The following is a 14806-nucleotide window of genomic DNA, read 5'->3' on the forward strand; positions in this document are numbered from 1 at the left end:
AGGACATAATCGTAATATGATAACATGGTTCAGATTCATGGTTTGGGTTTGCAATGCAGGTGATTTTGAATAAAGCCCTCTTTGGGTCAACAAGCCACAATTGTGTGGTCTGTCAAGATGGTGAGGATGACTGTGCATGTTGAGATCAACATTTAGAGCTGTATTCTGATTGGACTGTTACCAGTGGACATGGAGGAAGGGGCTCTTTATAAGAGTGAAACTAGAAACAACGTGTCATCTTCAGAAGTGTCGTTGTGAGCTGAAAAACTGCCGTCCTTCACAGAGGTATGACAGATGACAACTTAACCATTTTCATGGAACAGCCTTCATGCAATGAATCCAATTTCATGTACTTATTTTGTATTTATTGAACCTTCATGAAACTGGGTTATTGCTCCTATCGGTTATATGAGATGCTTTTCTGACTTTCTTTTTTGTATGGTAAAGCAGAGCAACATGTTTTGTATGCTGTGGATCATCTTTCAGACAATGGCTCTCCTGGTAAGACATATTTAAATATTTATTCAACACTGTAGCTACTACAGCGTCCAGACTTGGGTTCAAATACTTGGAAATCCTTTCAAATACTTTGAGCGTTTGCTTGAGTTTGCTAGTAGTGCCAGATTTGGCACTTTCAGATTCAGGGTTTTCAGTTTTGGGACTTTTTTTATTTAATTTAGCTAGGCAAGCTCAAACAGGCACAAAGTATTTTAAATCATTTTTTCAAGAATTTGAAACCCAGGTCTAATAGCGTCCATTGTGCTTTCCTGGTTTCATTTGTAGGTGGAAGCTGGAGGACAGTCTTCAGGTAGTGGTGAGGTATTGTGTGTTTCTTAAACATCTTAACAATAAGATATTGTTGATAAAATCGTCTTAACATACATTTACTTTCTGAGCTTCTTTATAATCGCTGAGAGTCACTTTTACCATAATGTTATACACACATACATACAATATAATACATAGCAATGTCTCAATACATACACAGCATAAAGAAAAAGTGTGGACAGTATGACTCAGTGAGAGAAGTTAAGGCATGATGGGCAAAGTAATACGATAATGTGCATTACTCTTCCCAGGCTGGTGGTGGCAATGGAGGAGTTGTGAATGGAGGCATGGTCGGTAACGCTGTAAAACCAGGGGTTATGAATGGGCTTGTCTTAAATGGGCAACCCTTTCTGGCACAGGTACGTATACAGTGTGGGTGGTTCAAAAGTGTCCCTGCGCTGCAACACAGAAATATCAGCTATATATTTCATTACATAGGTTTTTGTTAGAGGACTGCAAGCAAACTTACTAGAGAGTAAATTAACATGGTCCAAGCACACCAAGACAGTCATGAAGAGGGCATGACAAAAGCCTGAAAAGATTTGGCATGGGTCCTCAGATCCTCAAAAGGTTCTACAGCTGCACCATCGAGAGCATCCTGACTGGTTGCATCACTGCCTGGTATGACAACTGCTTGGCCTCCGACCGCAAGGCAGGTAGTGGGTAGTGCTAATGGCCCAATACATCACTGGGGCCAAGCTTCCTGCCATCCGGGACATCTATACCAGGCGATGTCAGAGGAAGGCCCTAAAAATTGTCAAAGACGCCAGCCACCCTAGTCATAGACTGTTCTCTCTGCTACTGCAGGGCAAGCGGTACTGGAGCGCCAAGTCTAGGTCCAAGAGGCTTTTAAACAGCTTCTACCCCAAGCCATAAGTCTCCTGAACACCTAATCAAATGGCTACCCAGAGTATTTGCATTTTGCATTACCCCCCCCTCTTTTACACTGCTGCTACTCTCTGTTGTTATCATCTATGCATAGTCACTTTAAAAACTCTACCTTCATGTACATATTACCTCAACTAACCAGTGCCCCATCACTAACCAGTACCCCCCCTGTATATAGTCTCGCTATTGTTATTTTACCGCAGCTCTTTAATTATTTGTTACTTTTATTTCTTATTCTTATATATTTGAAACTGCATCGTTGGTTAGGGGCTCGTTAATAAACATTTCACTGCAAGGTCTACACCTGTTGTATTTGGCGCATGTAACTAATAAAATTTGATTTGAGAGAGTCATATAGATGATGCACCGGTGCTGCAGTACAGGCATTTTAAAAAGTAACTTTTGAACCAGAACATTTGTACTATGGGCTACTTTTCTAACATGTCATATTTCTAATGTAAACTGTTTCTCCTGGTCCAAACTATTCTTATTGGCAAAACAGGTGATACCAGTTGGTGGATCATTACTTATTCAACAACCGGGTGCACTTGGTCAGGCCGCCATGCCCCAGCTGGTCCCCATTGGTGCACTTCAGCAGGGTGGGGCACTTCCTGTAGGACAGGCGGGAGCAGCCAATGGAGTGCCACTACAACAAGGACAGCTTCCTCAACTAGCCAATAGGGTTTGTCTCCTTTGTCCAACTTTGCTTCTCTAACACTTACCAGAAGCCTAGAGATATCAGGAGAATCTATTGAAAATAATCAGTGTTACAGTGTGACTGTTTAAACATATCTTTACAGGTTGTACCATTATTTGCAGTTCTGCCACAGGCAAATGGCATCGGAGGCCCCCAGGCCCCAATGTTGATGCAGGTATATCATTACTGTTGTATCAGTAGTATGTCTTGTATTTTTATGTTTTGTAGATATCTCAATGCACCAAATACATCCCATTTAACGGTGCTCACACTTTGATGTCAATGACCCATGATGGTGATTCTGGCTTTTTCATCCTCTCCTGTCAGATTATTCCTGTGGGTGGAGGAAACAACCTGCCGCAGCCAGCGGCTGGAGGGAAGGCAAGAAAAGCTAGAGTCAAGGTAACATGATGGGCCATCTCTACTCATTAGACATAAAGTTGCGGGCACTAAAAAGTTCCCCAGGCTGACTGTGCAAAGCGCAGATGGTGGAAGTATCCGGTGAATGAGATTAGGTCGTTCTGTGGTATTAGTAGAACAATTGCCACAATGCAAGCGTGTGCAACACGACACTAAAATATTCTAGCAAAAATGAAATATAAAACCCTGTGCACAGGAGCACGCTTAGATCCAGGTTCTGGTTTTGGCACGAACAACTACTCTAGTACCCAATAGTATAGTTTGGCATAAGTATAGTAGTAGTTTGTCACAAAAACATGTACTTTGGCACCAGATTTTCAAAACATTTTAGTGCTCGCAACTGTAGATTGCACAGATTGCATCAGAGTCACAAAGCAACGTATTATGCATCTTGATCTTGATATACCATCTTGATATACCTTTGTAAGAGTTTCACCTTCTCTCTCATTTTAAATCCCCTTCACAGCATTCAGTCCCTTTTCATGGAATGCCCACATCAACAAGAACAGATACTCCACTGGTATATTCTCAGTTATTCCTCATCTTCACTTCCTTTCTGACAGTGTGATTGCCCTTTTAACCCCCATCATGTATTTGAAAGAATTGCCCTCAAATAAAGATGACTCATTTCCATATTATCAAGGCACCTCTCAAATTAACCTTTATCCATTATTCACATTTACATCACATTCTCATGAAACATGAGACAACTCAGTGGCCTTGTGGTTAGAGCACAGAGTTTCTAAACCCAGAGGGGCAACATCGAGAGACATCCGGGAACGCTTGCAAAAGAGACCAAGCAGACCAGGCCGGGGTTTGAGAAGTCAATGAGAGAGAAGTCAATTTATTTAAAAGGTTCTCAAAATGTAAATGGCAACATAGATTCGAGCCAATTTCTTAAGTAATTGAACATGTTATTACTCCAACCTTGCGGAAGTGACAAATAGACACATTTTCATTTTCGTCAAAAACAACTTTATATCGAAGGAGTGCCTTTGATTTCACAGCCTGCACATGCATAGTTCGACGCGAGAAGGCTGTTAGACCCGTTTACGTGTTTCTGAGCATGAGTTTAGCTAGCCAATGTCGTGTGATCGGAGATTTCTATTGGAGAAGCAGTATCTGTCTATCTTTATACTGTACTGTCTTTGGTTAGAGTGTCTAATCTGAGATTGGAAGGGTGGGGGTTCAACCCCCGGTCAAGTCATAACATACATAAAATAGTGCCAGCAGAGATGGTCGCCTCGCTTCGCATTCTTAGGAAACTATGCAGTATTTTGTTTTTTTTATGTATAATTTGTTACATTGTTACCCCAGGAAATCTGGGTCTTATTACATACAGCCGGGAAAAAATATTGGATATAAGATCAACGTCAACTTACCAACACTACGACCAGGAATACGACTTTCCCGAAGCGGATCCTCTGTTTGGACCACCACCCAGGACAATGGATCTGATCCAAGTAGTCGACCCAAAACAAACAGAAGGGGCAGATGGAGCGGCCTTCTGGTCAGGCTCCGTAGACGTGCACATCTCTCACAACTCACGAGTATACTACTCCCCATGTCCAGTCTCTTGACAATAAGGTATACGAAATTCGAGCAAGGGTTGCCTTCCAGAGAGACATCAGAGATTGTAACATTCTCTGTGTCACGGAAACATGGCTCTCTCGGGATATATTGTCTGAATCGGTTCAGCCACCGGGCTTCTCCATTCATTGCGCCGACAGAGATAAACACCTCTCTGGGAAGAGGAAGGGCGGGGGTGTATGATTTATGATTAACGACTCATGGTGTAATCATAACAACATACAGGAACTCAAGTCCTTCTGCTTACCCGACCTAGAATTCGTCTTATCGGCAGAAACTCAAACAGAATGTACCAGTGACAGGAACCATTCAACGCTGGTCTGACCATTCGGAAGCCATGCTTCAAGATAGTTTTGATCACGCGGACTGGAATATGTTCCAGTCAGCCTCAGAGAACAACATTGACCTATACGCTGACTTAGTGAGTGTGTTTATTAAGAAGTGCATTGGAGATGTTGTACCCACTGTGACTATTAAAACCTACCCTAACCAGAAACTGTGGATGGCGGCATTCGCGCAAAACTGAAAGTGCGATCCACCGCTTTTAACCATGGAAAGAGGTCTGGAAATTTGGCTGAATTTAAATAGTGTAGTTTTCCCTCCGCAAGGCAATCAAACAAGCGAAAAAAACGGTACAGGGACAAGGTGGAGTGACAATTCAATGGCTCAGACATGAGGCTTATGTGGCAGGGTCTACAGGAAATTATGGACTACAAAATCAAAAACAGCCCCGTCACGGTCACCGACGTCACGCTTCCAGACAAACTAAACACATTCTTTGCCTGCTTTGAGGATAATACAGTGCCACCGTCGCGGCTCGCTAGAAAAGACTGTGTCCACCCCCCTCTCCTTCTCTGTGGCTGACGTGAGTAAAACATTTAAAACTGGTTAACCCTCGAAAGGCTGCTGGCCCAGACAGCATCCCTAGCCGTGTCCTCAGAGCATGCACAAACCTGCTGGCTGGTGTGCTTACGGACATATTAAATTGTTCCCTATCCCAGTCTGTTGTCCCCACATGCTTCAAGATGGCTACCATTGTTCCTGTACCCAAGAAGGCAAAGATAACTGAACTAAATTACTATCGCCCAGTAGCACTTACTTCTGCCATCATGAAGTGCTTTGAGAGGCTATTCAAGGATCATATCACCGCCACCTTACCGGCCACCCTAGACCCACTTCAGTTTGCATACCGCGTCAACAGGTCCACAGATGACGCAATCTCCATCACACTGCACACTGCCCTATCCCATCTTGACAAAAAGAATACCTCCAAGCTCATCATCAAACTGGAGGCACTGGGTCTCAACCCCGCCCTGTGCAATTGGGTCCTGCACTTTCCGACGGGCCGCCACCAGGTGGTGAAGGTAGGAAACAACATCTCCACTTTGCTGACACTCAACACTTGGGGCCCCACAAGGGTGTGTGCTCAGCCCTCTCCTGTACTCCCAGTTCACCCACGACTGCGTGGCCGTGCACGCCTCCAACTCAATCATCAAGTTTGCAAACGGCACAACAGTAGTGGGCCTGATCACCAACAACAACGAGACAGTCTACAGGGAGGAGGTAAGGGCACTCAGAGTGTGGTGTCAGGAAAACAACCTCTCACTCAACGTCAACAAAACAAAGGAGATGATCGTGGACTTCAGGAAACAGCAGAGGGAGCACCCCCCTATCCACATCGAAGTGACAGCAGTGCAGAAGGTGGAAAGTTTTAAGTTCCTGGGCGTACACATCACAGACAAACTGAAATAGTCCACCCACAGAGACAGCGTGGTGAAGAAGGTGCAACAGCACCTCCTCAACCTCAGGAGGCTGAAGAAATTTGGCTTGTCACCCAAAACCCTGACAAACCTTTACAAATGCACAATCGAGAGCATCCTGTCGGGTTGTATCACAGCCTGGTACGGCACCTGCACCTGCAACCTCAACCACAAGGCTGTCCAGAGAGTGGTGCGGTCTGCAAAACGCATCACCGGGGTCAACCTACCTGCCCTCCATGACACCTACAGCATCCGATGTCACAGGAAGGCCAAAAAGATCATCAAGGACTATAACTACCCGAGCCACTGCCTGTTCACACAGCTATCATTCAGAAGGCGAGGTCAGTACAGGTGCATCAAAGCTGGGACAAAGAGATTGAAAAATAGCTTCTATCTAAAGGCCATCAGACTGCTAAACAGCAATCACTAACTCAGAGAGGCTGCTGCCTACATTGAGATGCAATCACTGGACACTTTAATAAATAGATCACTAGTCGTTTTAAACATTGCAACTTTAAATAATGGCACTTTAATAATGTTTACATATCTTACATTACTCATATCACATGTATAAACTGTATTTTATACCATCTACTGAACCTTGCTGATGCTGCTCGGCCATCGCTCATCCTTATACTTATATGTACATATTCTCATTCACCCCTTTAGATTTGTGTGTATTAGGTAGTTGTTGGGGAATTGTTAGATTACTTGTTAGATATTACTGCACTGTCGGAACTAGAAGCACAAGCATTTCGCTACACTCACATCAACATCTGCTAACCAGAAACCAATAAAATTAGATTTGATTTGATTTGACCAAAGACTCAAAAAATTGGACCTGATGCCTCTCTTCTTGGCACTCAGCAATAAGTAAATGTATTGGGGGTAAGGCCTTGCAACAAATAACGTTTGTACATGCAAAAGACTAGAGTCTTATAAATCAAATTGCCTCATGCTACAGAATCAGGACATAGTGTAGTTTCTTGCCCCTATGGGCCATTCCGGCTTAGACAAGGCTTACTTGCCCAATGTGTACTTCATGAAACATGCATTCTCATGAAACATGCATTTAAATCCTATACGTCACTAATAAACTCAGGTTGTAACAATACATGTTTTGTTAATATAACACTTGTGATAACAATAACAAATGTACAAAGTAGCTAATAATGCTTCGATCATGTTTCCATTTTGCCCATCAGACCAAGGTGATTGCTGGGGAGGTGGAAGAATCCTCTGGCTCTGACACCAGTGAATGCTGAAGTGAGGCTGAGCCTCTGAAGCCTGGACAGCATTCTAACTAGGGTTGCACATTTCTGGGACTTCTGGAAAGTGTGAAAGTTACCCGAATTTTGCAACCGAAAATGAACTATATAAACTGTAATACCAGAATCTCGTCAAATTGCCAATTCCAGACGACAAATTACCTCTACTGGCGGGGGTTCAATTCCCGGGTGCGCCACTACAACTTGTTGTGTTGCCCTCTTGTTTGTCTCCCACTCTTACTTCAAAATCTATCTCTGAATAAACGTTATGAAAGAAAAGTGGAATTCCAGTCTCCTTTGACCAGAGCTAAAACTAGATTAACAGGCATTGGTCTGACTGTATCTCGACTGTGTGTCCATTTCCATGTTTTGTAACGGCGTTCCCGATGCACTGGGAATTATGTTATCACAGCTGATGTCTTTGAATAAATTATTAAATGGATAGCAATCTTTGCAAGTTTTATCTCTCAATGTCCTGCAATATAATTGCCATTCATTCTCTATTAAACTATTGTGATTGATAATTACACACATAATTGACCATTGACCAGAAACAACAACTGCTTTCTGGGAATATGGGAGAGATCTAGATAGGTATTGTTCATTTGGTGTTGGATAGGAAATTCCCCAAGACTCATAGATAGCTGAATGAAACACCACTGTTATTTAAGCCCCATAAATTCTCATTAAATGCCAACACAACACAACAGCCCATACAACACATGCCTGGCAATATAAACGCCTGGTTGATGAGGGTAAAAACTTTACCGGACATTCAGATAGATAGAAATGTATTGTATAGATCAGACAATGACTCAGTTATATCGAGAAGTGTATTAAAATGTCAGGTGGACCCTTGCAACCAAGAACTGTATGTGAGTTTATAAAAATTATGATACAAGTATTTATCCCTTTTTTGGAACACGTATATCACATCAAGAGTGTCATTATTGAAATATCATGTGATCACACCAGTGGCGTAGGCAGAAATCTGTTGATTGCAGGGCCAGCAAAAATGTTGGTTCAATTATCATAAAAGCACACACAATAAACCATCCAGCATGTGATTTTGTATTACAGACCAAATAGCCTTGTAGGCTTACGTAAATCCATGACGGTTGTATTTAACATACGACTCACATAGACCTACACATAACAAACCATAGGCTTATAATTAATAGTTTATGAGACTAGAACATAATGCCCTGACACAACAGTAATAATCACAATAGGCTTGGCAACCTCTCACTGGCTTAGCAACCAGGAGATATAAGGCTAAGCTAGGCTAGACTAGGCTCAGCGACCAGGAGATAGTAGGCCAGGCTAGGTTAGGCTATGCTCAGTGACCAGGAGATATTATGCTTGGCTAGGCTAGCCTCAGCGACCAGGAGATAGTAGGCTAGGATAGGTTAGGCTATGCTCAGTGACCAGGAGATAGTATGCTAGGCTAGGCTAGCCTCAGCGACCAGGAGATAGTAGGCTAGGATAGGTTAGGCTATGCTCAGTGACCAGGAGATAGTATGCTAGGCTAGGCCAGCCTCAGCGACCAGGAGATAGTAGGCCAGGCTAGGTTACGCTATGCTCGGTGACCAGGAGATAGTATGCTAGGCTAGGCTAGCCTCAGCGACCAGGAGATAGTAGGCTAGGATAGGTTAGGCTATGCTCAGTGACTAGGAGATAGTATGCTAGGCTAGCCTCAATGACCAGGAGATAGTAGGCTAGAATAGGTTAGGCTATGCTCAGTGACCAGGAGATAGTATGCTAGGCTAGCCTCAGCAACCAGAAGATAGTAGGCCAGGCTAGGTTAGGCAAGCCTCAGCGACCAGGAGATAGTATGCTAGGCTAGCCTCAGCGACCAGGAGATAGTAAGCCAGGCTTGGAGGCCACAAATGTAACCATTCCACACTAGGAGAGCCGAGAGCGTCATATTGGCTCAAAGCAAATTAACTTTTTTAATTACTCTGCCAATATTTAAGCCCTTGACATTTCCTAAATAAGTTAATCTAACACACTATCATTGTTAGTATCTTAATATCACAAGCAGAATTTGTGTTATAAGCAGTTTTATGAGAACATAAATTACATTAACATATTTCAACTCAAAATATGCCATTCTGTTCTTTGAAATGCATTTTTTAAATTAATAAATTAATTCCTTTAAGACCTGCCCTTAACAAATTAATAATAAATGATCTTTGTGATGGTGTTTATTTAATGGATTTTAACACTTGAATTCTGGTGTTTTAGTGGTATTTCTTTTGACATATAGCCTTCCAATTACATAAACTAATGAAAATGCTATTGTTTTCTTTGAAATCTATTTGATTTTGTATTCTAATGTTACATATGACCTTCATAAACAAAACCAAATGACTCCGATAGCATAAATGAAATGTATTTATTAGAAAGTTGACTTTCAAAAGACACGTCATTGGCCCGAAGGGGGGTCCAACAAGGCCAGGCTTTTCTAATGTAAATGTTAATTACTGGCACGGAGGCCAATCAAAGTAGATCAGGTTTGAATTAGGTTGCATGCTGCATATTTAACACCATCAAAGGATACTTCAATTATAGCCTAACAGTATCCTAATACACATAATAATAGGTCATAGCCTACATAGACTAAAATAGTGGTCACCAACCTTTTCTTAGTCGAGATCACTTTATAAAATGCAAGCCGAGTGCAATTCTCTGCTGGGCTCGGGAAATCCAGTGCGCCTACAATGTATTTTGTGAGATCAATTAAATTATCAATAGCCTATATAGGGGCCTAACTATAGTGCATGGGTGGAGAAGCACAGGGCAAAATTATATTTCCAATTAAATTAAATTCCTAATAGTTTTTAGATAATATTCTATAGGAGGTGCAGGAACTCAAGTGGAAGAAAATTTGAGGTGGCAATACTCAGTTCCGGTGAGCTCCTGCCGAAGTCAAGTACTGTGCTTAGGTAAAAATACAAATAATGTCTCGTTTGGAACACTGACAAGAAGAGCATACACTATACATTTTTTGCACAATCTGATTGCGTGGGCCTGGGTCGACCCAGGCCCATCCACTGGGGAGCCTGTCCCACCCATGCCTATGCCCTGCATCACACCTCTCTCTTTCATTTTAACTAGCTGGTTTTTGAGGGGGGCCTTCCTGGAGGTCGGGGCACCCCAGATAGCATATGATAGCCAAATGTGTAGAATTGCAGGTAATTAGCTTTACAAATGTAGCATTTTCTCTCAGCCTCATGACAAAATGTGAACAAAAGTATGAGATGCTTATATAGGAGAAAATCTAATTTCTCTTGAGAGTTCTTACATTTCTTAAAGGCCTTATACCTTGCTTGAATAGATTCCAGAATCGTATGATTAAACCAAGGGCTTGATCTCTGCTTTACTCTGACCTGTCTAGTGGGAGCCATCACATTCACCACATCAAGGAATCTATATTCAAAGGCTTCCCAGGCACTGTCTACCCTTACACTATCCAGCTCAAGTGACCAGTCAATTTGACCCTCTTGCTTCCTAAGCATTTCCACACAGTGTGTTTTGAGTGCTCTGATTCGAACAGTTTTGTGGCACTTAAATAGTGCATATCTATAAAAACTCTCCTTGGGCAAAATGTTAAAAAAATATCACTGATTCTACAGACTATTACTCTATGGAATGAACAAGCTGCACATGCTTTCCTACAACAGTAAAGTTCACATGCTGCGTTATGAACTTTCCCTGACCATTCATTCATGAACCCACAAATATGTCACTAAGATGTTTCACATTTTCAGTAAGAGGTTCAAGACAAACACAAGCCACAATGGTCACGTTGACTATGGGTTGAACCATAGTGTGGGAAATATTTTACACAAACAAACTTATTACACAATATTTCCTTACATTTTTGGACAATAGTCTAACTGTTTTTCAGTGTGTGTGTATAACCAAAAAGGATCAGTCATTAGTTGTAACATATCATTAAAAAAACAAAGCGGGGACATTTGGTCTCAGACTTCACAAACAACATGACATACTATTATCACAATACAGCTGCAGACTCACCTAGGTGGTATTTACCTGTAATACTGTAGTCGGGTACACCAATCCCATACAACCTAAGAGCTGCATGACACCATTCCCATCCAACCTCAATGGAGAAATGTCATAGCTAAGCATGGGTCTTGTGAACGAGTGCATACTTGTAGGGCTGTTACAGCATGTGAATGAAAATAGGCAGTTTAAGATTTAGCAGTGGCACAAGTCTGTTCACAATCTCTTTAGGAAGCAATAAGTATGCATTTACCCTGCTTAAGGAGTACATTTGTTAAAACCACAACAATTGTGATAGTAAAAATAGTTACATCTATTCAGAAGCAATCTACAATCATATTATGTTGATTTACATTCTTAGATTCTTTACCCATATGGATTTAATTCTTTACTTAGCTCACGGGCCTCCATGATTACAACCTGGTTGCTTAATCTGTTTGCGACCTTTCATGGTCCTACTGCGGTCACTAGTGGTCACTTAGTAATATTTGGAACAATGGTCAATGGTCTTATTTTGGGGACCAGGTATTGGAGTCATTGAAGATTAAAACCACACAATGCCTTTGGCTTTATTTTAATTGGGTAACTCCTGTTATTATGAGCATTAGGTGACCAACATGAAGATTTCTTACTTCTGGGCTCTGTTCTAATTGGTTGCTATAGAAGATCTAACATCAATAAAAGGCTATGTTCAAATGTCAGAGGGCAACTGAGAATACTGCTTGGAGGACAGCACCTGAAGCAAAACAATTTTCACCACTTTAAGGTCTGTATTTCTGCCTTCATATTCAAACATTATATGTGATTTAATCATTTGGTTAGCAGCAAATAATCTAGATAATGTATCTAGTACAGTAGCCCCAGTAGTTTAGCAACACTAATCACGTTTGTGGTCTGTCTGTCAATATTCCAGATTGCAAAATGAAGCTTCTTCTTTTTGTAGCCTTCATGGCCACCATCTTCAATGTGAGTATATCGCATGATCATCACACAACAATGTACAAAATCAAATGTTTGCATTCAAAATGACTCAGCCAGTAATGACAAGTTTCCATTTTTTTTCTCAATGATCTCTTTAGGTCAATGCTGGCAAGGTAGGATACTGGACACTAAAAACATATTTATCCTTCACCAATCCAATGCTTTTAGGTTTGTGGGAAGTATTGAATGAGTGGACACTTCAAGAGAAGCTGTTGATAGATTTCAAGGTCCTATCATGTCTATTTTTATCATTTCTCAGAAGCTGAGACTGCTGGCAGGTCTAAATGGTGGAATTGTGTCTGGGGTTAACCCTGGACTGGTGGTGGGAGGCCTGAACCCTGGCGTCCTCACTGGTGGCACTGGGTTGATTGGGCAGCCTCAGTTTGCCCAGGTCAGTCATCAATATCCCTGTTTGCAGTTTCATTCTATTTCAAGAAATATTTTATACAGTAACTGTTCACAACAGGTGGATAAACAAACAAAACACTGTTTTTAAACTACTTATACACCTTTTTATAAATCATTTCACATAACCATTTATGCAACAGGCAGTCAATTGTGTATTAGGGAGAGATGATGTGGGAGGGAAAACTATATATTTATAAGTGCTGAATAATTTGGCCCGACTTTATCTCCTCACTCGTACAGATGGTTCCAGGTGTCCCCACGTATGTCATGCAACCCCAAGCTGTTCCCAATGCTCCCTATGGTTTCCCCAATGTCGTGATGCAGCAGCCTCAACTGTTCCCTAACTTCCCTGGGCAGTACCAGTATCCTGCCCCACCAGCTAATGGGGTATGACTCGAAATAAATACACGTTCATACTTCTTATTCTGCTACATATGTCCTTTTCTGTTCTTTTAATATTTTATTCGTTCTAAAAATAGGAAATACATTGTACACATTTTTTGTCCTGGGGTACAACTTTGAAAAACACGATGTTTATATTGCACATTCTGCTTTTTCTTTTGGTGTTATTATAGTATTATAAGAGAAGAAACAATTTCGAAATGCTTTGCAGTAATTCAAATGTTTGTTCTCCCATGAACAGCTGCCTTACTACATGGGTGTCCCTCAAATGGCAGGAATTAATCCTCCACAACAGCAAGTCATGGTATAGACAACTCTATGTACTCAAACATATTCTGAGTTCACTTAATGTTGGAAACTTGGAAACGCTGACATTTTCAACTTGCTAACCTAGGCGGAAGAGTCGGAATGCGAGTTTCCTATTGGGGAGGTATCTGAATGAACCAATATGAATCTCTAAGCAGATAACTTATGTTAATTTTAACTTGGAGGTCCCGAGTTTCCAACATGACGTGAACGGGACATGATCACCAGAGGGCGAGAGTGTATTACATACCAGGAAAATATAGGCACGCACAAATCATGAATACATTTAGACCACTCCATCATTTACAATTTATAATAAATGTATAGGGAGTCCAAGGTGCAGGTGGGATTCCCATAATGCAACAGCAGCAGCCACAGCAGGGTCCTCCACAAGCAGAGCCCGTGAGAAGATTCAAGGTACAGTAATGGTCACTGACTGTACAGTACATGTGCCTCCTGGTCAATAGTGTATTTCAATCTGTAATTGTAATCTGTAGTTAATGTGCATATGTTCATACAATTTTCACCTTTAAGCGCTTTCTGATGAGGAGGGCTCACACCGTGAAACCTGATTTGGACATTCAGGTACAGAATAATGCACATTTAATCTGAAACATTCCAGTTGAATACATTCAGTTGGACAACTGACTAGGTATCCCCCTTTCCCTTTCCTTTCCCTTTCTCATTCAGATTTCAACTGAGACAACCACAACTCCGTACCCAACTACTTGTTAAGACACTATTCAAGTTTAGAGTCGACAAATTTGAGAGGAACAAGGTATACGTCAAAATACAAATGCTATTTGTGGTACTGTACAATATCCCATTATTGAAAAAAAGAATAAGCAAAATGTATCTTGGGTCATTTATTTACAGGTGTCTGCTGTAGAACATGGACACGGGAATTTCACCAAGTCGTCCACAGCACTTTAAGTTAATCATATCAGATACGCTAGCGGTTAAGAGCTTTGGGCCATTAACCGAAAGGTTGCTGGTTTGAATCCCTTAGCCAACTAGGTGAAAAATTGGTTGATGTGCCCTTGAGCAAGGCATTTAACCCTAATTGCTCCTGTTAATTGCTCTGGACAAGAGCGTTTGCTAAATTACTAAAATGTAAACGTACAATGTCTTCTCTAACATTGTATACATGCAGATCTTATTTGACATTTCTTATATGTTTCTTCTTGAAATTTCAATAAACATGACTATTAGCCTTCATAAAAGTT

The 14806-nt window shown here is 41.4% G+C and overlaps 1 protein-coding gene across 2 annotated transcripts; it reads left to right on the top strand.

Moving 5' to 3' along the window:
* Positions 1-247: 247 nt before the first annotated feature.
* Positions 248-7893, top strand: LOC115191515 (uncharacterized). Of its 2 annotated transcripts, none has more exons than XM_029749321.1 (9): positions 248-285; positions 448-501; positions 784-819; positions 1080-1187; positions 2219-2398; positions 2517-2588; positions 2741-2815; positions 3300-3353; positions 7389-7893. In XM_029749321.1, exons 2-9 carry the CDS (start codon positions 457-459, stop codon positions 7446-7448), a joined length of 630 nt encoding a protein of 209 aa, XP_029605181.1. In that variant the 5' UTR covers positions 248-285; positions 448-456; the 3' UTR covers positions 7449-7893. The 2 variants fall into 2 exon arrangements, with proteins under 2 accessions (XP_029605181.1, XP_029605182.1); XM_029749322.1 differs by having other exon boundaries at positions 451-501.
* The last annotated feature ends 6913 nt before the right edge of the window (positions 7894-14806 follow it).

This window comes from Salmo trutta, chromosome 4 (genome assembly GCF_901001165.1).
Source record: "Salmo trutta chromosome 4, fSalTru1.1, whole genome shotgun sequence".
In the NCBI taxonomy this organism is placed as follows: domain Eukaryota; kingdom Metazoa; phylum Chordata; class Actinopteri; order Salmoniformes; family Salmonidae; genus Salmo; species Salmo trutta.

Bases quoted from the DNA above. Each gene is read 5' to 3' on its own strand.
- LOC115191515 (XM_029749321.1), top strand. From the start codon at position 457: ATGTTTTGTATGCTGTGGATCATCTTTCAGACAATGGCTCTCCTG. The intron at 2,589-2,740 runs GTATATCATTAC...CTCTCCTGTCAG, and splicing joins AGGCCCCAATGTTGATGCAG to ATTATTCCTGTGGGTGGAGG. The intron at 3,354-7,388 runs GTATATTCTCAG...TTTGCCCATCAG, and splicing joins CAAGAACAGATACTCCACTG to ACCAAGGTGATTGCTGGGGA.